Source organism: Pseudorca crassidens, chromosome 2, assembly GCF_039906515.1.
Source record: "Pseudorca crassidens isolate mPseCra1 chromosome 2, mPseCra1.hap1, whole genome shotgun sequence".
Taxonomy (NCBI): domain Eukaryota; kingdom Metazoa; phylum Chordata; class Mammalia; order Artiodactyla; family Delphinidae; genus Pseudorca; species Pseudorca crassidens.
In genome coordinates, this window is record NC_090297.1 from 122,074,639 (window position 1) to 122,101,482 (window position 26,844).

Consider the following 26,844-nt stretch of genomic DNA (forward strand, 5'->3'; position numbering starts at 1 on the left):
TTCCGTCTCTACCTGTTCTAATGATAATGGGCTGTAAACCTTACCAGGGTGCACAGCTTTTCCTCTTAGCGGTCTTTTTAAAATAAATAGACTGATTTTTAAAAATAACATTTTAGGAACAAATGTCATTTTTATTATTTTTATGAGTAGCAGCATGTTGTGTATGGGGTTTTGGATTGGACCTCTTTCTGTTTGAACGTTATCATTTGGTGTGAAAAAATAAGCAAAATAGTGTAAGGAGGAAGAAAAATGATTTACTTGATTCACCCAGACCTAACCATTGTTAAAACTATGAAATTTCTTTCTGAACTGTAATATATATACATCCATGGACCTTATTTTGTTTTCGGACAAAACTGAGAAAAACATAGCTTTTGAAAACATAATATATCCCGAGCATTTTCCCATATTACCCAAATTGTTTTGCAAACATGGCCTGGTACCTGTGTTATATTTTATGCGCAACGTACAAGAATTTACTTAACAAACCCACTCCCCTCATTGTTGACTAAGTAGGTTGTCATTAACGTTTTTGCATTGATGAACATCTTCATAAATTTTTTGTTCCTTTTTAATTATTTCCTTACAATAAATTCCTAGAAGTCTAATTATAGGTTAAAAGGATGAACGTTTTTCCTGCTCTTGCCAAGCCGGGAACAAAATCCTCGGTGCATGCCATTGGCAGCATTGTGAGTAGTTTCCCAGGACAGCTGGGCCCCAGATGCAGTGTGTCGCCGCCGGGGCGGCAGTGCAGTAAGGGTCTCCCCCACCCCCTGCCGCAGGCATGGTGAGCGCAGCAGCGCGAGCCGTAGAAGAAAAAAAACCGAGAAAACCGGTTGTAACTAGCATTTTTTGCTCTTGCTTCTTTTGGGGGTGGGGCGGGGTGAGTTCCTTCTCGAAAACTCAGCCCTATTTATATATTCCTTATTTTTTCATGTAAAAAGAGAGACCTATATTATATTGCCTTTATCTATTTATTTATTTAATATACATGTATCTATTCTTTCTCGAATTCTTTTCCCATTTAGGTTGTTAGAGAATATTGAGCAGAGTTCCCTGTGCTATACAGTAGGTCCTTGTTGGTTACCTATTTTAAATGTAGCAGGATTATCATACTAAGTGAAGTCAAGCCAGACAGACAAAAGACAAATATCATATGATACGGCTCTAATGTGGAATCTAAAAAAAATGATAAAAATGAACTTATTTGCAAAACAGAAACAGACTCACAGACTTAGAGAAAGAACTTAAGGTTATGGTGGGGGGAGGGATAGATTGGGAGTTTGGGATTGACATGTACACACTAGATTTTCTTTTTTTTTAAACCATCTCTCGTACACGAAAAAGCGAGCCACTGACTGTTCATTCCATTTCAGAGTGTCTACCATGAGAAGACAGTAGAGGTGATCTGAAAGGAGCAGACCTCCCATCATAGCCGAGGACCCCATGAGAGAGCTTGGAAAAGCCAGGGGGTGGTTAACTAGGGTGACCACAGCCGTGATAACTAATCACAGAACACGCGTGTCGTCAGACTTGACTTCCACCAGTGATGGCAGGACTCACATCAGGATTCTTGCTTCCGTGTAGGTGTGAGACCAAGCCTGATCTAATTCTCTTTTCACTAACCTGGGCTTTCTTCTTAGCAGTTAGTTGGGGTGTGGCTGGGAATGGAAGAAGGGCTATAGAAAACTGAGTGGTTGGCCAGTGTGGGGAGTAGGGAGAGGAAGAAAAGGAGGATGAGGGGGGAGCAAAGATACTTTCAAGGAGCAATCTTTTAAGTCTTCTTGGAAGAGGACGTTAACTCTGGGAGATTAGAGTATATGCTGTGTTTTTGGCATATACCAGGAAGCAAGCACCTTTTAAGAGCTTGGCTTGAAGTTGGTAACTAGTAATGCAAACTATTGATTTTTAAATGTTTTTGGTTAAGTATTTGTTAATGAGAGAATTGATTTCTCTAAGTGAGAAAAGGGTTATAAGACATGGTGTGTGTCTCGCCCCTCCCCACAAATCATGGCTTCAGGGGCTGCTTTTCAGTACTCTGAACCTGAAGCTGGAAGGCATCTTGGTTTTAGACTCTACATGAGAAATGTGACTTTGGCTCAATATACTTTTATTGAGGGCTTGGCACTGGGATAGGTGTACAAAGATGAATGAGATCAGACCCTTGCCCGTCATTTGGTGGTACAAGGTTAGTAATATAAATAATTTATTCTAGGTACCTCATAAGCAAATCATACAGTATTTATCCTTTTGTGATTGGCTTATTTCATTTGGCTTAATTCTTCCAGGAATTAAGTTTCATCCATGTTGTAGCGTGTGTCAGAATTTGCTTCCTTTTTAAGGGTGAATAGATATTCCATTGTATGATTATATACCACATTTTGTTTATCCATTCCTACATCAATAGACACTTGGGTTGCTTCCATCTTTGGCTGTTGTGAATAATGCTGCTTTGAACATGGGTGTACAAATATCTGTTCCTTGCTTTTAGTTCTTTTGGGTATGTATCTAGAACTGGAATTGTTGGAGCTTATGGTAATTCTATCTTTAGTGTTTTGAGGAATCACTGTACTGTCTTCCACAGTGGTTGCACCATTTTACAGTCCCACCAGCAGTGCACAGGGTTCCAGTTTCTCTACATCCTTGCCATCACTTGTTATTTTCTTCTGCTAATAGCCATCCTAATGGATGTGAAGAGGAATCTCACTGTGGTATTGGTTTTCGTTTCCCTGATGATTAGTGATGTTGAACATCTTTTCATGTGCTTATCGGCCACTCGTATATTCTTAGGAGCAGTGTCTGTTCAAGTCTTGATCAGTTTTTAATTTTTTTATTTTTTTTTATTTTTTAAATTTATTTATTTATTTATTTATGTTGTGTTGGGTCTTTGTTTCTGTGCGAGGGCTTTCTCTAGTTGCGGCGAGCGGGAGCCACTCTTCATCGCGGTGCATGGGCCTCTTACTATCGCGGCCTCTCTTGCCACGGAGCACAGGCTCCAGACGTGCAGGCTCAGTAGCTGTGGCTCACGGGCTCAGTTGCTCCGCGGCACGTGGGATCTTCCCATACCAGGGCTCAAACCCGTGTGCCCTGCATTGGCAGGCAGATTTTTAACCACTACGCCACCAGGGAAGCCCAAGTCTTGATCAGTTTTTAATCCGTTTTTTTGTTGTTGTTGTTGTAAGAGTTCTTTGTGTATTCTGGGTACCAATCCCTTATCAGATACGTGATTTGCAAATATTTTCTCCCATTCCTTAGGTTGCTTTTTTACTCTGTTGATAGTGTCCTTTGATGGTCAAAAGGTTTTACTTTTGATGAAGTCCATCTTATTTTTTTCTCTTGTTGCCTGTGCCTTTGGTTTCATATCCAAACAAAAGTCATTGTCAAATCCAACATCATGATGCTTTCCTCCTGTGTTTTCTTCTAAGAGTTTTGTGGTTTCAAATCTTGCGTTTAGGCCTTTGGTCCATTTAGAGTTAATTTTTGTATATTGTATAAGGTATGGTTCCAGTTCTTTTTTCCCTTCCCTCCCTCCTTCCCTCACTCTTCCTTCCTTCCCTCCCTCCCTCCCTCCCTCTTCCTCCCTCCCTCCCTCTTCCTCCCTCCCTCCCTTCCTTCCTTCCTTCCTCCCTCCCTCCCTCCCTCTTCCTTCCTTCCTGCCTCCCTCCCTTCCTTCCTGTGGATATTCAGTTTTCCTAATACAATATGTTGAAAGACAACTTTAATATATGAAAGAAGATGCTTAGCTGCAAGCAACTCACAGGAGTTATTGAGCCACAGTCTCTGGCAAGAGGGCTCTGTTTGAATGATATAGGAGGAAGAGATTCAAGCCTCTCACTGCATTATGGAGAGACAGCACACTGCAGGAAGCTTCCCTGTGGGTACTTCCTGTGCAACACAAGTCTGGGAATTCCCACAACACACGTCTGGGAATCTGCAGGAGCCATTTCAAGTGAGAAGGGGGGAAAGAGAAGGACATTATCAAGGTAAGATGAGAAACACATGGTATATAATGTGCTTCTTAATCTGTTATCTTTAGTTATATATGTATTCTTTATAGGAGGCTTGTTTGGACTAGAATTCCTCGTTAGTCTTTAGTTTGTGGGGGGTTTTTCAGTGGGGATGTGTGCGCTTACTTTAGCTATTTGTCATGGTAGAGAAGAAACAGGGTTTCGTGTTGGTGGGAAGATATTACCTTGTTTGAAAGAAAGATAACTTTGCACATGGCCTTCATCTGTGATGGACTCTAAACCTGCTGCAGATTTCTCCCCTAAAAGTGGTGCCACAACACAAGCCTGATCTCAACATGTGTGCAGCTGTGGACCAGAGGGTTGAAAGCAGATCCTGTGTCTCTTTCCGGATGAATTCCAGGGGGACACAGCTGCAGGTTTTTCTGTAACTCTTTGCATGTGCACAGGAAGTTCCTTACAACCCACTCCTTTAGATCTCATTTCCTTTCAGTTTTTTGCCCTCAGTGCTCCCTGGGTGTCTGGCCTGTAGGTTCAGGGTTCAGAGAGCCTCTGGATTGGGGCCCTCTTGTGGTCCTCCTTTGATCTGGTTGGGATCTTGGGAGTTGAAGGCCAAGAAAGGGTCCCTAAGAAGAAGAAAACTTGGGGGAATTGATTATAAATTTCTGCATGAGGAAGTCTTTTTAAAATATAACACGATAAAAGCATTACGAAGTTAATCAATTTAACTACACAAATAAAATTTTTCTTCAGGAAACATCCCTTTTTTAAGGGTAAAAGACAGTTCACTGGAAAGGGTATTTGTAATACAAATGAGAAATGCTCAGTTTTCTTAATGGATATCAAGAGCTTTTCAATAAAGAAAAGATCAGTAACTCAACAGAGAAGTGAGGATAGGATATCAACAGACTGGTTTCAGAAAAAGAAAAACAAAGGTTTTTAGGCATATAAACGATGTTTAGCCTCACTTAAAATAGAAACGTAAATTATATAGGTAGATAGCATTAAGTTAGATACTAAGAGTATGAGGAAATCGATGTGTGTAAATCACTGATGCTGGGGGATATCTGGGCTTATGTATGGAAATTTTAAAAAATAGAGATTCTTTGCCCTAGCAGATCTACTACTAGAAATTTATCTGACAGGTGTATACATTTGCCCATACATGATGCTTGTTTTAGAAAAAGTTGGGCACGATTAAAATGTTTATCAGTGGAAGACTAGCTGTGGTTCCATTCATACAATGGAATGTATGCACTTGTAAAGGAAGAGGTCTTAAATGTGCTGATGAGAAAATCTTCAAAATATATGAGTGAACGAAGGTACAGCATTGTGTTAGTGTTTGTTTGAAAAGTTTGTACACGCTTCTGTTTTTTATATGCAGTGACCGCCTCTCAAATGATGTACATGAAAACTGAAAACAGCACCTGCAAGAAAGTCAGAAAGGTGGTTGGGATGTGGGGTGGGAAGAAGGTAGACTTCACACTTTGTGCTGTTTCATACCTTTTAGATTTTGTACCATGTTTCAGATATTGCCTCTTAAAAGGTAACTGCCTTGAAAAGGGTAATAGAGATAAGTAAGTAGAAAAACCAAGATAAAAACTAAAAAAAACCCCAGAAAAACCAAAAACACCCCCCAAAACCCGACAACAACCTAGAATTTCAGCTCAGGTTTTAGATCACCAAGGTTTAACAATGAAGCGGGGACAAATGACAGAATTCTGAGCTAGAGAGAGAACGTAGTCCTGTACGGGTTTCATAGATGTGAAGAAAATAAAACGAATGGGCATGAATCAGGATGAAGTCTTCAACTGAGTTACAAAATAAAAAGTTTCCCAATAGACTGTTTCCAGGAAATATTTGTATAAATGAAAATTTAAGGGGTTTTAGAGACAAGAATAATTTTTATTGAGCATGTATTTTGTGTTAGCCACTGTCTTATATATATTGACCTGTTAACACTTAGAGCCCATTTGTGGAATGGCTGTCATTCCTACCGTTTGCAACAAGGACAGTTAATGGTCTGAGAGGTTGAGTTGTCTGATAACTGGTGTGGGTGTGGTAAAGTCAGGAATCAAGCCAGGTCCCGTGTGCCCAGCCTGATTCAAAAGGACCCATTTTTCACCTTTTAGACTTTGTGGTAAGTGGGTAGTTTTTGTCCATCTTGGCCTCTTTTTTTTTTTTTGATCTATCTTGCTCAGAAGCTTAGGGCATTTCTATCACGATACAAAATGGCACTTTTTACACATCTGCAGCCTAATAATTGGTACTCATTTTGAAGACTCTGAAGCACCTTGCTGGATCTAAAAGCAACTTCTTAGTTACCAAGGAAACAGTAGATTTAGCCTAGTGCTCAGTCTAGTTTCTTTTAAGTATAGTTGAGATCTTTAAAAATTGGTTGAGTCTGTTTAGCTTGTATGATAATTATTAACCAGGATATTTGATGAAGTAGACACTCCTATATGCCAGCTAGTAATAGTCTACACTTAGAGCAAACGAAAAACATCAGGAAAAATTCTGCAGGAAAAGATTATAGAATGAAATGATACATATCCTATGGCATATATCCTCTGGAAGAAGAAAAAAAAAATTGTGTCCAAGAGTAGACATAAATAGTATATGTGCTGCCGAAGCGAGCACAAGAGTAGACATTAATAGAAGTTGAAGAACGTGCTCATGTTCTCTGTGATTTAAGAAAAGAGAGAAATTGAACCCAGCCATTGAAAAATGACAGGTGTATTAGCTTTCTAGGGCTGCAGTAACAAATTATCACAAACCTCGTGGCTTAAAACAACAGAAATTTATCCTCTTACATTTCTGGAGGCAAGAAGTTCAAACTATAGATGTTCGGCGGCATTGGTTTCTTCCGAAGGCTCTGAAGGAGAATCTGTTCTGTGCTCCTCTCCTAGCTTCTGGTGAAGTTCCTTGGCTTATAGATACATCACTCCAATCTCTGCCTTCATCTTCACGTGGTGTTCCCTCATGTCTCTGTGTTTCCTCCTCTTCTGTTTCCTTCAAGGACACTTGTCATTGGGTTTATTAGGGCCCATCCATTGCAAGGATGGTCTCATCTCGAGATCCTCAACCTTAGTAACATTTGCAAAGATCTTTATGCCAAATAAGGTCACATTCTGAGGTTCCAGAGTTTAGGACATGGTCATATCTTTTTGGGGGGCCACAATTCAACCCACGACAAGTTGAATCACAAAAGATGGATGGTCATTGATCTTTTTTTTCAGATAAACTTTTTTGGGAGATAATTGTAGATTCACATACAGTTGTAAGAAATAAAGCAGAGAGATCCCATGTACCCTTTACTCAGTTTCCCCAGTGGTAATATCTTACAGGGCACTGGCCTCAATAAAGTGAAGATATAGAACATTTCATCACCACAGGATCCCTCCTTCATGTTGCCCTTTATTAGCCACCCCTGCCTTCTTCCACCACTGCGATCCCCCATCGTCCCTCATCTCTGTCAACCTCTTCTGCATTTCCATCATTTTGTCATTGCTAGGTTACATAAATGGAATCATACATTACCCCCCCTTCCCCCGCGCCTTTAGCATAACTCTCTGGAGATTCCTGCAGGTAGGTTAGGAGTTCATTCGTTTTCATTGCTCACTGGTGCTCCATGGTGTGTGTCACCAGTTTGTTTAAGCATTCACCCACTGGAGAACTTCTGGATGATTTCCAGTTTTTGCCTATTATGACTAAAGCTTCTATGAACGTATGGGTACAAGCCTCTGTGTGAACATGTTTTCATTTCTCTGGGCTATATAAATGCCCAGGAAGGAGTACAATTGCAGGATCATATCGTAGTTGCGTGTTTAGTTTTGAAAGTGCCGAATTGTTTTCCTGAGGATGTGAGCCATTTACATGTCTCCCAGCAGTGTATGAGTGATAGCTTTCCTTCCCGTCACCAGCATTTGGTGTGGTCACTATTTTTTGTTTTAGCTGTGCTGTAGGTATGTAGTGAAATGTCATCCTGGTTTAAATTTACATTTCCCTAACGGCTAAATGATATTGATCATCTTTTCATGTGTGTATTTGCCATCTCTATACCCTCTTGGGTGAAATGCTCCTTCACGTCTTTTGTCTATGTTCTAGTAGGAGTGTTTGTATTTTACTGTTGAATTTTGAGAATTTTTTATATAAGATACTTCGTTTGACATGTGCCTTCGTTTGATATGTGCTTTGTGAGTATTTTCTCCCAGTCTGTAGCTTGTCTTTTCATCCTCTTAAGAGAGATTTCACAGAGCAAGGTTTACTTTTGACAAAATTCAGTTTATCAGCTTTCCCTTTTACGGGTCATGCTTATGGTGTCAAGTCTAAGAAATCTTTGCCAAGCACTAGATCCTGAAGACTTTCTTTTCTTTTTGGCCGCGCCACCTGGCTTGCAGGATCTTAGTGCCCCCACCAGAGATTGAACACGGGCCCTGGCAGTGAAAGCGCCAAGTCTTAACCACTGTACCATCAGGGAATTACCCCTAATAAGTTTTCTGTTTTACATAAGCCCATTATCCATTTTGAGTTAATTTGTATATAAGGTATGAGGTTTAGGTCAAGGTTCATTTTTTTTGCCAATGAATGTCCAGTTGGTCCAGCACCATTTCTGGAAAAGACTGTCCTTCCTCTGTCAAGCAGGTGGAGTTATTTGTGTGAGTCTAAAACAAAAGTTTGGCCTGTGTCTACTGATAGTTGCTTCAGTTTCACAAATTAATAAAAGAAAATCATTCTCTGCAAAGGATACGTGCTTTAGTGCCTCTTATCTGCCAACAGTAGATTAGCCCTGATGATTTATGATGATTTATATTGTGGTAAACTCACCATACTTTATAGAGTAACATGGTGTGTAGCTTTGGGAATTCTTTTATTTATTTATTTTTGGATTCCAGAGGAGTTTGGGGGGCCAAGGAGGTAGTTGATGAATGATGAATCCATCAAAATCTGGAAGGGATAACTTGAGGCAATTGAATATCTTAATAGAGGATTTGAACCCCTTTCTTCAGATGCTATGAGGAATAAATGGGAAGTTGGGTTTTCAAGGACAGTGAAAGAGACTTTCCAAAAGGACAGGGAAGTGGGTGCGTGGCACACGCTTTTGGTTTCCTCTCCCTGCTGTGCTGCAGTTAGACGCAGGTGCTAGAGGAACCCTAAAGAGAAAAAAAAAAAAAAAAAATCTTTTGACCGCCAGATAGTCTAACTTCTGGTTTTCCACGATTTGGATAAGGATTACTGGAAAGGAAGAGTTAACTCAAATATGCTTTGTACAACAAAGCAGTCTTGTGCTGTTAAGTCCACGTTAAACGTTTACCCGTGTGTGGCCTTCAGTTTGCAAAGATTTAGCCAAGGATCCAACCGCACATTGTGCTCGCCTTTTTATCCATTCATTTTTTAAAAACGGGGGGAGTCAGCTTTCCTTTTTGTGCCTCTCTCCAGAGGGACTTCAAGTCCTGGGCCATAATTTCTGTAACAGGCATATTATCCTTGCTTCGTAAGCCAAACTGTACGAAGTGGGTGGGTTTGGGCACCCCTTGTCCAAAGACGTGCTCATCTTTTCCTCGGAGAGGGGGCTCGGTTGGCTGAGTCTTACCATCTCAGCTTGCCTCCTGCCCCTCAAGTAAAAGGGGAAGAAGAGATCCAGCCTCACTTGCACCCATGAGGCAGTGAGAATTGACCCTCCGGCATGCCTCCTCTTGCTTCTGCGTTTTGCAGAGGGCTTCATAAGGAGCAAATTCATCAAAGCTAGCAATAAGCCTAGATGCATTCCATTTTTTTAGGAGTGAGGAGAGCGGTGGTGGTGCCTTTTGTGTTTGTCCTGTGGGGAGTACAAAGAAGTGTCCACCGATTCCATATTCAGGCTCAGAATCAGCAAGAGGGGGCTGAAATCAATCACTGTTTTTATACTGAATAATTGTAACCCGGTGGTGAGGCCCGCATCACCCCTTGAGCACAAGCACAGTCCTATCTTGCTTGATGTTTTGCCTGAGTTTGGTGGCAGATGTTAACCAGGCTGTGGCTGAGACTGGAACTCGGCTTCACATAAGGAGCATGGGTACCCCCCCCCCGTTTTTTAACTGAAGTATAGTTATTTTACAGTGTTGTGTTAGTTTCAAGTATACAGCAAAGTAGGGGGATCAGTAGTGACTTGTGTTGCTCTTTTCCTAGTAAAATATTTCTCAGGAAAACTAACTTCTAAGGAAGTCCAGCAAGCCTGTGCTTTGGAGCCCAAGGGGAGGAAATTACAGAGCTGTGCTGAGAGTGTTCTGTTCCTGGCAGCTCCTGTATTATTTGTTGTGGACACTGTACCTGTGTTGTAGGATCACTGTGGCTCTCGGGAAGAGAATAGGTTTCTGTCCCCTTCTGATGCAGTGGCAAGGCAGGCAGTGTGTGTGGTTGTTAAGAGCCGGCGTCCTGAAGCCAGCCTGCCTGGTTGTGAAGACCGGCGCAGCTGCTCTCTCGCTGTGTGATCTTGGGCCAAGTCACTTAATCTACCTCTGTACCCCCATTTCCTGGATGTAAGATGGGCACAGTAAGACCACGCACCTCACAGAGTTGATTTGAGGATTAAATAACATAGTAAATGTGAAGTCCTTAGAACAGTTCCTGGCGTCTGTGTGTTAGCTATTGTTCATCATTCCTCAGTTGATTCTAAACAAGTTTCATTTCATGAGCGAGTGTTCTTTGAGGGGGTTTCTCTGCAGGGGCTCGTGACTCCAAAGAGAACAGAGCCAACTAGGTAATTTTACAAACCCAGAAGTGAATTATTTTAAATGTCTTTACTAGGAATAGAGCTTAGATGGACAATTCACTGAAAAGTCCTGGGAATATGTTTATGTTGGTGACTGTTGATCAACTAGAATTTTTCTCAGCTGCAGGCTCATACCTGGGATTTTCTAGGCTGGACTACCTTTGCAGTACCAACACGGATCAGGAATTAAAACTGTGCTCTGTGATGACCTAGATGGGTGGGATGTGGCGGGGGAAGGAGGTCCAAGAGGGAGAGGATATATGTATACATATAGCTGATTCATTTCGTTGTACAGCAGAAACTAATACAACATCGTAAAGCAGTTATACTCCAATTTAAACACAAACACACACACACACACACACACACACACAACTGAGAGCTTTGTGAGAGCATTGTGGGGCGTTTTCATCTAGTGCTGTTTATAATCTGGTTTCCCCCTCCCAGCTGCAGCTTCCTCTATGGAGTGCTTGGCTTGCAGCACAAGTAATGTGCTAAAAGATGGGGAGGATGTTTAACTCCACTCGGACACGTCAAGGTAAATACAGAGAGAGAGGCTGGCAGGTGGCACAGAGGTACCCAGTGGTCTGGGGACATTGGCCCAGGCAAAATGTTCCTCACCTCACCTTTTTTTCTTTTTGCGGTACGCGGGCCTCTCACTGCTGTGGCCTCTCCCGTTGCGGAGCACAGCCTCCGGATGCGCAGGCTCAGCGGCCATGGCTCACGGGCCCAGCCACTCCACGGCACGTGGGATCTTCCCGGACCGGGGCACGAACCCGTGTCCCCTGCATCGGCAGGCGGACTGTCAACCACTGCGCCACCAGGGAAGCCCCCTCACCTCACCTTTTAAAACTCAAAGAAATTGCTTGGCTGAGGGGATGCTTGTGGCGCCTGTGATGAATAAGGCAGCCTCTTGGCCCAGGACAGGAGAATTATTGCAGCTTTCAACAGGACATTTACACTAAGGTATACTGGGTATGTGGGTGTTGACGTTAGGATTATTTAAGTTGAAAGAGACAGAAACCTTCACACAACAGGGTTTAAACAAGATAATTTACCTCATTCCTATCTTAGTTCTATGATCCTTTGAGTCTGTGGCTCCTTTATTTAGCTGCTTCACTACCCTTAGTTAGCATGATATCAATCCTACAGTGTGGCTGCCTGAGCTCCAGCCATCAAGTTTTCATTCCAGCCAACAGAAAGGAGAGAGTCAAAAGGGGACCCTTACTTTTAGGAGATTCTAGAAGCTTCCATTTCACAATTGGTCTAATTGGTCAGAACTCAGTACAATCACAAGCTGTAAGGGAGGCTGGGATATGTAGTCATGTGCGCAGCTAAAACTCGGAGGCTGAGATTTGGGTACACAGCTAGTTGTCTCTACCTGAGTATGTGATATGCTGTAGGATGGAATCAAGGCTGATGCTAAGGATGAGCAGGGCAGACTATATTTTTGAAATTCCAGGTCTGAAGGAAAAAGAACACTGTTGGGCCATCAATTCAGACATTTCCTGTGGTCATCCATTTAACCACATTCGAGTGAGCCCCCCAGGTGCCAAGCCCTGCCAGGCCCTGGGAATAAAAGCTGAGCTGAGTCATAACTGGTTCCTGTGTTCCAGGAACTCTTAATTATTGTAAGGTAGCTATGCTCACCAACGCCTGTTAGTGATTGGATTGATCTGTGGCTACCTCTTGATGTCTAAGACCCTTTTTATCACATAACAAGTTAGTGAGTTTCTGATTTAGATCTTATTTATTTGTGTGTGTGTGTATGTGGTGGTGGTATTGTAGTTGTAGCTAGGAGAACCCGTTTAGCAGTGCATGGGTTCTGGGGTCATCTGTGGACCCAAGGCTGGTTGGCCTTAGAGATATTCCTGGGGAAGCATTGAGTGACACCTCCCTATTGCTTCCATATAGTTGGCTTGACCAGGAATTGAGTCAGCAGATTTGAGCTCTCTTCTGTCTCAGGGCAAATTACTGGGGCTTTGGTTTTCTCATACTTGTAAATTAGAGTTTCTGAGCTGCATGGGGAGCAACCCCAGCCCCCAAAGGTGTGATGTAATGTCTGGGGGCCGTGCTGAGCACCATATAAGGTAGTGGTGTGTTTCTTTTTTCTTTCTCTCTTTTTTTCTTTTAAATTAATTAATTTATTTTGGGCTGTGTTGGGTCTGCGTTGCAGTGTGCAGACTTCTCATTGCGGTGGCTTCTCTCGTTACAGAGCACGGGCTCTAGGTGCGCAGGCTTCAGTAGTTGTGGCTCGTGGGCTCTAGAGCGCAGGCTCAGTAGTTATGGCGCACGGGCTTAGTTGCTCCACATTATGTGGGATTTTCCCGGACCCCAGGGCTTGAACCCATGTCCCCTGCATTGGCAGGCGGATTCTTAACCACTGCGCCACCAGGGAAGTTCGAGTGGTGTGTTTCTTACTTGATGATAGTGACAGGGAAAGCTACTTTTAAGAGTTCTCGAGGTGACTTGTACACAGTCCCAGAGTGACGGAGTTAGATGGGGTCTTCCTGCCTGAGGAGGCTAAGCATCTGGCCTTCTTACAGTCTTAGCTGCTGGGTGGTGCCTTCAGGGCAGGTGTTAACTGATGCCCACAACCCATTCTGAAGGGTGGGGAGGGAGTGATGAGTCAGGTGCCTCACCTGGAGCTGGCTGACTATTTTAAGCTGCGGGCTGTGTGGTTGCTAGGTTTTCCTCCATCTCAGCAGCGCTCCCTCTGATAATGAAGCAGCTCACTCTGAGCAGGACAGACAGCTTGATGCGATTCTTGCATGTTGGGCAGCATAGCCCTCAGCCTGTACTCTTCTGTAAGGTTGCGCGTGAGAGATGCCAACCCCGTCCCCTGGGGACACACCCAGCCTGAAGCCCTCTGTGGGGCTGAGCTATGTTGTTCTGAGCTGACCAGCTTGGGCTCCATCCAGGTTATGTGTTGGGGTGGTTGGTGGTTCACCCAACAAAGAGGCCACCAGAGCTCATTTGCTCTGTTTGTTTCGTTTGTTTTCCTCATTTGGCAATATTGGGATTGGACAAGAGGATCTTAAGGAAGATCTTGGAAGACACACACACACTAGAAATGGCACACTAAGATGGTGTCTAGGCTGTCTGAGCCACCTCCTATGTGAGAATCAATTTAGAGAATTGCTGTACTTCCTAAAGCAATGGGAAGTGTCCCCGAGAAGGGAGTCCGCCATATTGGTTAGCACATCTGGTGGACTGGCCTAATTATGAAGTCCAGTGTTGGCATGTTCTCGGAATTACAATGTGGGAAGGAATCTTAAAGTCATTGTGAGTTGTTCTCCATCACTGTAGTTGTTTGTGAGATTTAGTCCTACAGATTTTTCTTCAGAGAATTTTCTGGGCCCTCCAAATTTCTGGCTGCAAACAGCTGGATTCGTTGAGCATAATCCAAATTTAGGTTCCAAATACCTTGAGTGTGTGTGTGTGTGTGTGTGTGTACTTTTAGCTTCTTTTTGATATACAAATCACTTGCCTGCCTTGAGTCACATGAAATTCTATGAAAGTTGACTTTAATGATACAGTGGGACAAAACAGTATTATGTTTCTAACCAGTTCCCTCCCTGCTCTCTGGAAATGGAGTAAATTTATAGAGAGTAGTGGGGCTGATGCCAGAGCTGCTTCAGTTTGGAATTGTGAAAAGAATTGTGCCTTTGCAGTTAGAAGATCTGTGGCTTGAGATTGGGCTCCATGACCTTGAGCAAGCCATTCAGCTTGAATGAAGTCTCTAAGCTTCAGTTTTCTCATTAAGGAAAAAAAAAGATAAAATAGTATCTTGTAAAAGAATTGAGATAATATCTTCAAAATGGCACAGGAGTGAAGAAATTGTAAATGACCTTCCCTGAGTCTTCCATATGATTTCTTTTTTTCCTTTTCTAAAGCTAACCTCATTGATCTTAACTTTGTATTCAGACAGCAACCCTAGCTGGCTTGTTGCTGTGTGTCCTGTCCCCCACCCCCTCTTCTTTTAAAATAGTGTAGTAGAAGTGGCAGGGACAGAAGACATTCTGGATACATCGCGCTACATGTGGAGATACGATGCAAAACTGAGTTTACCTCCAGCCCCACGGGTGGTACCAGTTTGCCTGGGAGGTGCAGCTGGAAGGAGGGTGGGCTCTGGGGTTGGACTCCTCGCTTTGGAATCCTGGCTCCACTGCCACTTGACTTGGGCAAGTCACTTCACCTCAGGCTTCACCGTAAGTAGAGTGGGTATAATAATAATGGCCAGCATACAAGGTTGTAATAAGTAAATGGGATGATTTAAAAATGTTGAGCCCAGTATCAGCACATAGCAAGAAACTGCCCCTTAAATGTGGACTCTTCTTATAATAATAATTATTATTTTTAATTGTGGTAAAATATACATAACATAAAATTTACCATCTTAAACCATGTTTAAGTGTACGTTTCAGTAGTGTTAAGTATATTCACATTGTTGGACACCCAATCTCCAGAACTTTTTCATCAGGTAACACTGAAACTATATCCGTAACACGGCTCCCCACTACCCTGCCTCCCCCAGCCCCTGGCAACCTCCATTCTACCTTCTGTTTCTATGAGTTTGACTACTCTACATACCTCCTGAGTGGGATCATATGGTACTTGTGGTTTTGTGACTATAATTATTTAATAAGTCTTAGCTCACCACAGCAATTGTGCTCTCTCCCATTTTTAGCATTCTACAAGCTCAGGATTGCCTGCCTTCTCCTCAAACCCTAGTCATTAGTGACTTACTTCCTTTCTTGAGGGAACAAGACACCTTGCACCTCCATTTCATCCTTTTGAAAAGGGTAGGGTTAGAGAAAAGGGAAATTAAAGTGAAGGAGACATAAAAGGAGGGCCTTCAGTAAGGAAAAAACCATTCACTCATTGCAGACGTCCTCTGTAGGACTTCTTCCTTCTGATTGTGTGAAGATTCAAACCTAAGCACCAGTAGAGGCAATGAAACCCTCCCCAAGTATCTGTCGCCCCGATTTAACAGTTTTAACAAGTTCCAGAAAGAAGAAAATACTAGAAAAATCTAAATTAACCTAGAGGCAAGTGTTTGTTTGTTCATGCAGTGGTGTTTATCTCCTGAGTGATAAAAGGGTTTCTTCGGCTTGGAACTTCTGACTACCTTTTTTTTTTTTTTTTCTTTTGAAGCATAGTTGACTTACAGTGTCGTGTTAGTTCCAGGTGTGCAGGAAAGTGATTCACTTATACATATATCTATATCTATTTTTCAGATTCTTTTCCATTATAAGTATTACAAGATATTGAATATATATAGTTGCTTGTGCTATACAGTAAATCCTTGTCATTTGTCTATTTTATATGTAGTAGTGTATATATGTAAACCCCAAATTTATCCCACCCCCCACTTCTGACTACTTTTTTTAAAAAATAAATTTATTTATTTTATTTATATTTGTTTTGGGCTGCATTGGGTCTTTGTTGTTGCACGTAGGCTTTCTCTAGTTGTGGCGAGTGGGAACTACTCTTCATTGTGCATGCGGGCTTCTCATTGTGGTGGCTTTTCTTGTTGCAGAGCATGGGCTTTAGGCACACGGGCTTCAGTAGTTGTGGCATGCGGGCTCAGTAGTTGTGGCTCGCAGGCTCTAGAGCGCAGGCTCAGTAGTTGTGGCTCACGGGCTTAGTTGCTCCACGGCATGTGGGATCTTCCCGGACCAGGGATCAAACCCGTGTCCCTTGCATTGGCAGGCGGATTCTTAACCACTGCGCCACGAGGGAAGTCCCTGACTACTTTTAAGTTGAAGAGGAAAGGAACCAGGATTGTATGGCTGTAGCCAAGTCCTTTAATTTGGTGTCCACATCTGTGAAGGGTAACACTTGTGACTTCTGGGGGTAGCTGTAATGGAGCACTTGGCCTAGGGCCTGACACCTAACCAATAATCAGTTAAAATGTTAGCAGTTGGTGGTGGTGGTATGTTTGTGGAAAGAACGATCACCAGCTCAGTCCTTGAAAACATAGAGCTGAGACAAGCAGCTGTGGACCAACAAAACAGCCATCTTTACCCTCTTTCTGTTTGTTTGTTTGCTTTGTTTTGGCCACGCCACGTGGCTTTCAGGATCTTAGTTCCCCGACCAGGGATCGAACCCAGGCCCCGGCAGTGAAAGCGCTGCGTCCTAACTACTGGACCACCAGGAAATTCCCCAGCCATCCTTACTCTTCTTAGAGAGGGTGATGAGCACTAACGTTCTAGAATTGTACCTATTGTATGTTCATTAACCAATTTTATTGGCCATTGGATAGGTTCTGTCCTAGGTTGTGCCTGGGTTAAGGGAAATGATGGTTTATCTGTGAAATTAAGTAGTGTAACTTCCTTATATGCTTTTCTGGCAGTGGTGGGATTACTATTCTTCTTAAAAAAACACACATTTAATGTGTTTTAGCTACAAATAAAAAAATACCATTATTTGAATAACCTGATAGATTATATATATCTGGCTTCATGAATCACTCTTTTCATTTTTGTTCTTTGGACTTCTGGAAGGAGTTCTATCTACTAGTGAAGGCTGCAGGTATAAAAGTTGCCCTCTCATAGCCTTGAGCTAGGAAAAGGAAATTATGGGCCTATACATGTTTAAAAACTTAAAGAGGTTTTGATTGCATAGAACCTTTGATTCTGTTGTAGCATTTTCATTTTTGAATGTAGTTTAAGTCATGTGCAAGCTTTATACCTTCCTGTGATTCCTTTTTTTTCTTTCTTTTGGCACACCTGTAGTTCCAAAAATCCTAAGTAGTTTTAAATGCTTTTTTGTGTGTTAATATGCAAAAGTGTCATAAAAGTAAAATAATTTTCTAATAATTAACAGTTGAGTCAAAATATTTTTCCCCGGTCTTCCCTGATGGCGCAGTGGTTGAGAGTCTGCCTGCCGATGCAGGGGACACGCGTTCGTGCCCCGGTCCGGGAAGATCCCACATGCCACGGAGCAGCTAGGCCCGTGAGCCATGGCCGCTGAGCCTGCGCGTCCCGAGCCTGTGCTCCACAACGGGAGAGGCCACAACAGTGAGAGGCCCGCGTACCGCAAAAAAAAAAAAAAAAAATTTCCCCCACAGATCCTTATAATATGGCAGTGTGTTTCACCACGTGTACAACAGGACATATTGTGCAAAATAGTTCTTTTTTTTAACAACTTTATTGGAGTATAATTCAAAATAGTTTTAGTTTGCACTGGCTAGTACAACAGGAATGACCAGTTTTCCTTATGCTTGGACAAATCAAATACATTCTTCATAAGAACTTTTAAAAGTTTCCTGGTTTTTCCCTGTAAAATCAGTTGGTAAAATAAGTTCAATAGTAAGACTTCTAAGGCTGAGCCCAAGAAACCTCTAACTGCTCATTTTTTCATCGCTTGTAATTAGGTCAACCAGTTCCATAGGGGGCTTGAGTTACAGCTTCTAGAGGTTTTGTAATGTAGACATTCTTATTTTTCAATTAATCTTTGTATCAAATGAAAAAAAAAGAAAAGAGTTATTTGGTAAATACAATCTTTCACTATCTCATTCTTTGGAATGTGCTTGCTTTTATACTTTTCCTTTTACAAAGAGCGTATGTTATTGGAGAGAAAAGGAGTCAGATATGTGTATTACTAGCAACACAATACAAAGCATGTAGGTTTGAGTTCATCTGGAACTGGCGTCCCTACTCTTAGTTGGGATACCCCTAGGTTGTTTCAGGTATTGGTGATGTTTATGTCTCCAGCTCTAAAGCGGGGGCACACATCTGTGACAAGGCTGTCTGGGGTACTATGAGGGCGATGATGTCCACGGCTCTGGACCAGAGCAAAAGAAACCAACAGAAGTAGGATGGAAACCATGACCTTGGCCTTACTGCCAACCAGTCAGGCTCTCTGCTATGAGATTCCTTTGACATAAAGAGATGTGCAGGGGCTGTGAGATGTCTAGCAAATGCCCAGGCACTTCATGACCCAGAGGCCCTTGGGCCCATCAGCACAGCCTCAATGTGCCCTTTCCCCACTTTCTGCTGTCTTTTTTGTGTATCTATACCAGGGTGTAAGCAACGAAGAATAAAATAGTGTCACCTTTTATTAGTAGCTTTGGGGAAGGCTTTTTGGGGAAGGCTTTATGGAAGAGGAGTTAGAGATTACGGCCCTCCTTCCCCTGCCTTCACTGTGGATACCTGAGTGTAGTAAATTGTGTTAAGGAAAGAGAGGAGGAGACTTTTGGGGCCCCCGAATTCCTTCTCAGCGGACGTTTCCTCCCTTCCCCTAATGCATCATCCAAGATATGGTAGCCTTTGGGTTCTTCTTTCCAAAGGCCTCCTTGCTCAGGGCACACACATCAGCTCAGTGACTGGACCTCCCTTATTCCGTGGTGTTCCCTTCTTTCCTTACAGTCTTCCGTTTGTGCTAAGATTGTGCAGCTCCTGGGACAGAATGAGGTGGATTATCGCCAGAAGCAGGTGGTCATCCTGAGCCAGGATAGCTTCTACCGTGTCCTCACTTCAGAGCAGAAGGCCAAAGCCTTGAAGGGCCAGTTCAATTTTGATCACCCGGGTGAGTTGGGGCATTGAAGGGGCGTGGGGGCGGGGGATCGGTTGAAGAAGTTACTTAACCTCTCTGTTTCCCGTCCATAAAATGGAGGACTGTTAGGTACCTTGCGGGGTTGCGGTGGGGCTTATAGGAAAGAAGCGCTTTGCAACGCATCCTCTGGTGCTTGGCGCCTTAAATACTGATCGAATCTGTGTCTGAACAAGGGCGACTCTTGGAGAAGCCTATTCCTCAGGGTGGGCCAGACACAGGCTAGCGCACACACAGCTGGTTCTCCCGCCTCCTGCTCTGCAGCAGCCTGTGTCACACCCTCCCGCCAGCACCCAGCACGTGCGTGTACATGGCTCGTGTGTTAAACTCACCGACTGGCAGAGAGTGGGGTGGAGGGTCCAGGATGGCTGCCTGAATGTCTTTGGCCCTGACAGTCCCAGATGAGCACACTCGCCCTTCAGCTGGTTTGGAGTTCTTATAACTGTGAGAGTCAAAACTTGGTGTGATGCCTGCTGCAGTGCCCTAGTTGTGAGTATGCTTTCCAGGTTATCATATGCTGCCGGATTTAGAGGGAGGACAGAGATGTCTGAGGCCAGAGACGGAATGGCAAGCCAAAAAAAAAAAAAAAGAATCCACTTTTCAGAACTCATTTATACACTTTGGTTTGAGATGCAGGGAATTGGCATTCTGCTTTAGGTAGAAATCTGGCTTTTTTGTGGGGAGGGGATGCTTCTCTAGGGTGTGATACACGTATGTGAAATAATAGGTTTCTAGGGATGCCCTGTTCATCACTATAGGAGAAATCATTTTACAATTAAGAAACATCTTAATAGTTTGATTTCCTTCAGATGCCTTTGACAATGAACTCATCTTCAAGACACTCAAAGAAATCACCGAAGGGAAAACAGTCCAGATTCCTGTGTATGACTTTGTCTCCCATTCCCGGTAAGTGAGCTGCTCTGGGCTGGGGATTGTTACCTGTTGCTCCCCAGAGGGTCCCCAGAAGTTCCAGGCTTCTTCACGCCGCCCCCATGTGTCTGGTGCCCAGTGCAGCCTGTCAGTGACAGGGCGGTGGCGTCAGCATACCTGTAGGTGCACGGGGTCAGGAATTCATCCAGGTGCTTCCTGGAACAGTCCCATCGTGATCATCATGCTTTGTTAACTCTGAAGGGTTAGATTTGTGAATTTGGACTCAGGTGAGGGACTGCACATTCGTCCTCATCCACATGCCCAAGCTGTTGTTCCTGGAACAAATGCAAGGGGGTGTGGTAGAGGAAAAACAGGAAGAAGAAGAAAAGAAGCTGTTCTTTCTGCTCTCCTGGATTACTTGGGATCGAGCTGTGTGGGGAGGTGTGAGGGCACTGGGGTCACCAAAGACTAGACCCACCAGAGAGCTTCTCAATCACGTCAGACGTGTCCTTTCCATTTGTCGATTCTCATGCTCCTAATAGAATAGCAGAGTGGCTTGACCTCCATCACAGCCTCCTTCCCTCTTGAGTGGTGGGAAGGGGCTTCTGGAGGACTTCCCTCCTGCTAGCCAGACCCCAAGCTCTTTCAGAGCTACACAGAGCTCTTTGCTCACTTTGTCTCCTTCGGGGGACCTCCCAGGCACATTCGACACTTGTAAATGTTGTGTCACATCACGTGTAGCTCCTTAGTAGTGGCTCAGTAAGTGTTTTTAGCTCTGGGATCTTTTGAAAGTTTCTCCCTCCCGCTTTTCATTTTCCTTCTTAGTTTCTTTATCCCACTCTCTCTTGAGTTGATTTTTTAAAAATGGGAAATTAGATTTCATACCAAATATTTCTATAATTAAAAACAAATGTTTCTATCATTAAAATGTTTCTACTACCAAATGTTTACTACCAAATGTTTCTATAATTAAAAGCCCAATCTTCATCTCCCTGTGTGTTCCTTTAGGACACATCTCAGCCTTTAATGCAGTTAGCTCACATGTTCTGTGCTCTTCTCATGAACTTTCTCAGAACTTGAGGGTGTGGCAAAGATTGGGTTGGAGGAGGAGGAAAGAGCACATTGTGATGGAAAGCCAGGCTGCTTTGGTTCTCACCTTCATCCCTCACCAGTAGCTCTTGAAGCACTTCCTACTATGGACCCGATTCTGCTGTGCAGGACATTCAGAGAACAAGATATGCCTCCTATATCAAACCTCTCCAGACTATGCAGGAATAAAGGGGCGCTTAGAATAGGGAACTGGAGCTAACATGAATAACGAGGGGGCTGGGAGAGCAAAGATCTGGGAGGCCGCAGCCGGAGAATCAGAGAAATTCGTCCCCAATGGTGGCAGCCTGAGCTGCCATCTGGAGAAGAAGCTAGGTTCATGCAAAGTCCAAGAATCCGCTGCATCCATCCGGGCCCACAGCCTCTGAATGGGAACTTATGGAGTGTCTGCAGTTTCCTTGTCTAGCTTTATGGTCTCCTAAAAATTACAGCTTTTGTTTCACTTTCATCTTCTTTTTTAATTTAATTTTAAACCTTTATTTTATTCAAGTATAGCTGATTTACAGTGTTGTGGTAATCACTTTCATCTTCTGAGTTTCCCATTGGTAAAGTAGCTGGGACCATGTAGGGAAAGGGATTCTGGGAATTGTAGTTTCTAGCCTTGGGGGAGTGGTGGTGATGTCAAGTTGACAAGAGACAGTCTAGCCCACCACCTCTCAGGTCCTGGGCAGGGTACTGCTACAGAATTACAGTGCAGCCTGACGACTGAGGCAAGGGGATGTGGAGCACTAGGAGGGAGGAAGGGCTGGAGTATTTAGTGCAGGTTGTGTAAAGGAGATGATATTTAAGCTGTGCATTGGAAAGCATGAGAAGCTGTCGGGAAAGGGATTTCCAAGGTGATGGGTAGGTAGACATTTCAGGGGCCAGCTTGGTGGGGGATTGCAGTAGGTTAGGTGTAGAGGGATGGGGGTCAGTGTGTGGGAGGAGCGGCGGGAGGTGGGGAGGCTGGGAGGCAGGCAGGCCTCAGATCAGGAAGGACCATGGATGGACCCCAGGGCCAGAGGATAAACGTGTTGGCAGTAGGGAGCCATAGATGGCAGTTATGTAGGAATGGAGAGGTCAGTCTTGTGGCAGGAACGAGGATTCACAATGCTGTTTAGGAAGCCGTTGGAGTGGCCCAGGTGAGAGACTGATACAGGCCCGATGGAAGGGAGTGGAGTGAGGGTAGTTGGCAGGAGTCAGGGCCTGACCAGTGTAGTCGGGGGGCAGGGGGTGAAGATGAGTACCTTGTGCAGCACGAGCTCCATCAAGTTCACGTATTAACAACAAAAAAAAAACCCTGCAGAGTTGCCCGTCCAGGTGTGTTTGACTTTTTTCTCCAGATTCCCCTCTCATACCTTTTATTTTAAAATCCTGTTCTTTAGTGGCCCAGCGCCCATCTCTTGCATGAAGCTTTGTGACCACCTAAGACCACAGCAGTCCCCCCCAACTCTTAAGAGCCACTTGTGAGGGACCCAGCTGTCCAGGGTTAACTGATCCCATCCCAGCCATGGGTCTTTCTTGGTGACCACAAACAAATGTTGGGCTACAACTGAGAAGTCACCTATTCTCTGTAAATACCTTTCTCTGGTCTTCCCCTTCTTTATCGTAAGGAATGATTGTCAAATGAGAAGGTTGGGCTAGGTAATCCCAAATTTGGTAATCCCAGATGCTCTAATACTCCAGGTTTATGTGAACCTCCCAGCCCATCTCTAAACTCCTAAACAGAATATTGCACCATAGGTTCCTGGTGCATCCTGGGCTAGTAGGTGCTCAATAAATGTTGTTTTTAGCTCTAGGCTATTTCTAAATGTTCTCCCACCTAGACCTACATGTGGACTTGGGGAGTGATTGATTTCAACTTTTGGGGGCACCACCCACAGAGCAGGCAGTTTGGTTCTCCTTACTGTCCCAGGATTGAAGAGGCATGACTGTTGAGTTGGAAAACCACCTGTTCCTTTTTAGTGTTTATCAGTTAGGCAAGCTGATCAGCACTGCCAGACAGTGTCAGTCTGGGTAAATTAGCACGGTCATTGCACTCACTCTGTGTATTCCAGATGGAACCCTAGGAATCCCACACACGTTTTGTTTCCCGGCAGAGCCTTTCTGCCCTCTTCTTGGCCCAGGGCAGCTGCCTAGAGTGACTCATTATTTCACTCACTCATTGATCCTTTTTTCTATCCATCTTGCTTCTGAACTCTGCCCAGTTTGGTTCCTTATCCTAAACCACAATGAGCACCCTGTTTTCCAGTACCTGACATTCTTCTAGGGTTGGCGTGTCTCAACCCTGGCTGCACAGTAGACATACCTGGGAGCTTTTTTAAAAAAGGGCTGAAATCTTGTCATTTGCGACAACGTGGGTGGACTTAGAGGGTATTATGCTAAGTGAAATCAGTCAGACAGAGAAAGACAAATACTGTATGATTTCATGTATTATGTGGAATCTAAAAACAAATGAACAAACAAGAAAACAGAAACAGCGTCATAGATACAGAGAACAAACGGGTGGTTGCCAAAGGGGAAGGGGGGGGTAAGGGAAGAAGAAATGGTGAGGGAGATTAGGAGGTACAGACTTCCAGCTACGAAATAAATGAATCACAGGTATGAAGTGTACGGTGTGGGGAATATACTCAATAATAATAATGTAATATCTTTGTGTGGTGACAGATGACAACTAGACTTAGCATGGTAATGATTTGGAAATGTATAGAAATATGAAATCACTGTGTTGTGTACCAGCAACTAACGTAGTATTGTATGTCAATTATACTTCAAAAAACAAATTCATAGAAAAAGAGATCAAACTTATTGATACCAGTGTGGGGAGTTTGAGGAGGTGGGGAAATGGGGAGATGGGCTTGCAGGGGGAGGGAGAATTAGATAATCAAAAGGTACATACTCTAGTTATAAGATAAATAAGTACTAGGGATGTAACGTACAACATGATAAAGATAATCACTGTTGTACGTTATATATGAAAGTTAAGAGACTAAATCCTGAGTTCACAAAAAAGTTTTCTATTTCTTTAATATTTCTTTTAATGTTTCTTTAAATATTTCATTTATATGAGATGACAGATGTTCACTGAACATTATTACCATTATTGTGGTAATCATTTCATGATGTATGTAAGTCAAATCATTATGTTGTACACCTTAAACTTACACAGTGCTTTATGTCAATTATATCTCAATGAAACTGGGAGAAGAAAATGTAAATTTTTTAAAAAAAGAAAAAATTAAAAATAATGTATCAAATATGGAAAAAGAACAAACATTGCTTCTAGAAACGGAAAACACAACGGCACATTTTTAAAACTCAGTAGACGTATTTAGCAGCAAAATGGACCTAAAAAAATCCAATTCAAACACTAGGGGATTGATCTGAAGAAATCATTCATTAATGCATTAAGGAAAGAAGAAGACAGAAAAAAACCAGAAAAGAGATTAAGAGACATAAAAGACAGTGAAAAGACCTGAAAAGTATTTAATCAGGAGGAAAGGAAAGAGAATAAAGGCAATATCTGAAGAGACAGTAGCTTAATTTTCCCCAGAACTAATGAAACTCACTAAATCCATAGATTCAAGAAACGCAACAAATTCCCAAGCAGGATAAATAAAAATAAATACACAAGTGAGTTCTACTCTTTGGAATTGGTTAATATTCCATTGTGACCTAACAGTTAATTTTTGTGCCTGCTGCAGTTGTATTTCAAAGTTTTGTACAAAGTTGTGTGCACGCACAAACACATACATGATTGCTAATTGTGTTATTCATACTTTCCATTTCCTTCTTTATTGCTATTTCATCTGTCAGTTTCTAAAATACAGAAGTTAGGCGTCTCTCCAATACCAACGTGGATGCAGTTTCTCCTGGTATTTTTATCCGCTCAATATACTTCGAACCTCTGCTGTCAAGTAAATAAAGTTTCATGACTTTAAAAAAAAAAAAAAAGAAAAGAAATACCTGGGGAGCTTTTAAAAAATATCGATGCTCTAGCTCCACCCCAGACTAATGAAGTCAGAGCCCCAGGGGAGTCGGGTCCAGGTATAAATATTTTTAAAAGCTCCCCAGATGATTCTGTGTGCATCCAGAGTTAATACCGCCATCCTAGAGAGTCTCCTAATTGCACTAACCTGGTGCTTTTCTGCTGTCTTTCATGCTCCCTATTCTGCCACCTTGGTAGTTGCTCCAACAGTGCTGCCTTAGAATTTAGACAAGAACCCAGGGGACTGAGCCAATAAAGAATCAAAGCAAGTTTATGGGAGGGAAGTCCCTACTCAGTGGCCAGCTGCTGCTGACTTCACTGTGTTTGCACAGATAAAACCTATAATCTTAAGGAACTTTTGAAATAACTGTGTGGTTTTCTTCATAAACGTCTGCTAGTTAGGGTGAGTGGTAAACCTTGCAGTGGCGTCATTACTTCCCTTTTCGTGAATTTTGAGGTGAAGTGCAAGGTGGTTTTCCGACAGAAGCGAAAGACAAGATTGCAGTGAAAGTTGAGACAGGGCAGAGCTGGACCCCCAGTTATCCATTTGGTTTCACTCCCCTGGCTTTTGAAAAGTCGTGTTTACAGTAGTATCTGCCTTGGGCTTCCCAATCCTGTGGGGAGATGGATGAGGTAATGTATGTCCCTGCTTTATTTATTTATATTTATTAATTTATTTATTTTGCGGTACGCGGGCCTCTCACTGCCGTGGTCCCTCCCGTTGCGGAGCACAGGCTCCGGACGCGCAGGCTCAGCGGCCATGGCTCAAGGGCCCAGCTGCTCCGCGGCATGTGGGATCTTCCTGGACTGGGGCACGAACCCGTGTCCCCTGCATCGGCAGGCAGACTCTCAACCACTGCGCCACCAGGGAAGCCCGTCCCTGCTTTATTGATAAGGAAGACAGTTGTAGGAGCTGGGCAGAGCCAACCCTGGCAGGACTGGGACTCTTTCCTTCCACAGAAATCCTTTCCCCTTCCCACCCTCTTACCTAAAGTTTTCTTTTCCCCTCCCTCCATCTGCCCCTTCCTTCTTCCTCCCAGTTGCCTCAGCACTGGGGGAGGGGGTGGACTTGTTGGCAGAAAACTGTGAGTTTCTGTTTTTGAAAGTTCAGAGTGTTAGGTTCCATAAATGCCAGGACTGAGAGCATTCCTGGAGACGCCTTCGGAGGGGGAAAAAAAAAGTGATCACATCTTCTTTTGTCTGTCTTTATTCTTCATTCAACAGCAGGTTTTTTTTGTTTTTTTGACCGCGCTGTGTGGCATGTGGGATCTTAGTTCCCCGCCCAGGGACCGAACCTGCGTGTCCTGCATTGGAAGCGCAGAGTCTTAACCACTGGACCGCCAGGGAGGTCCCAACAGCAGGTTTTTTATTCCAAGGAGAAGGATGTCTACCCATCTGCTTTATGGCGGAAGCTCAGAAGAACTGGTCACAGGAGACCTTTGCTGCAGCCGTCCTGGCCCTCATTCTTGGGTCTTCCGTGGTGGTCTGAGGGCTCTGTAAGGTTGTGTTAGCTAAACCCTCTCAGTGCCCTTTCAGTCAAGGGGCTAGGACCCCAGACTCCCAGACAGCTTCTCTTGTTTCCTCCTCCCGGGCTCCCCCTACCTGGCTCGGCCCATCATCTGCTC

General features: G+C 43.5%; 1 protein-coding gene across 2 annotated transcripts in view; it reads left to right on the plus strand.

The window, feature by feature from the left end:
• Positions 1-26,844, plus strand: part of UCK2 (uridine-cytidine kinase 2) — a 74,310-nt gene that overhangs the window by 33,208 nt on the left and 14,258 nt on the right. For both annotated transcript variants that reach the window (XM_067728513.1, XM_067728512.1), the window contains exons 2-3: positions 19,092-19,251; positions 20,085-20,181. In XM_067728513.1, the coding sequence (XP_067584614.1) occupies positions 19,092-19,251; positions 20,085-20,181 (257 nt within the window). The remainder of the gene's footprint in view (positions 1-19,091; positions 19,252-20,084; positions 20,182-26,844) is intronic.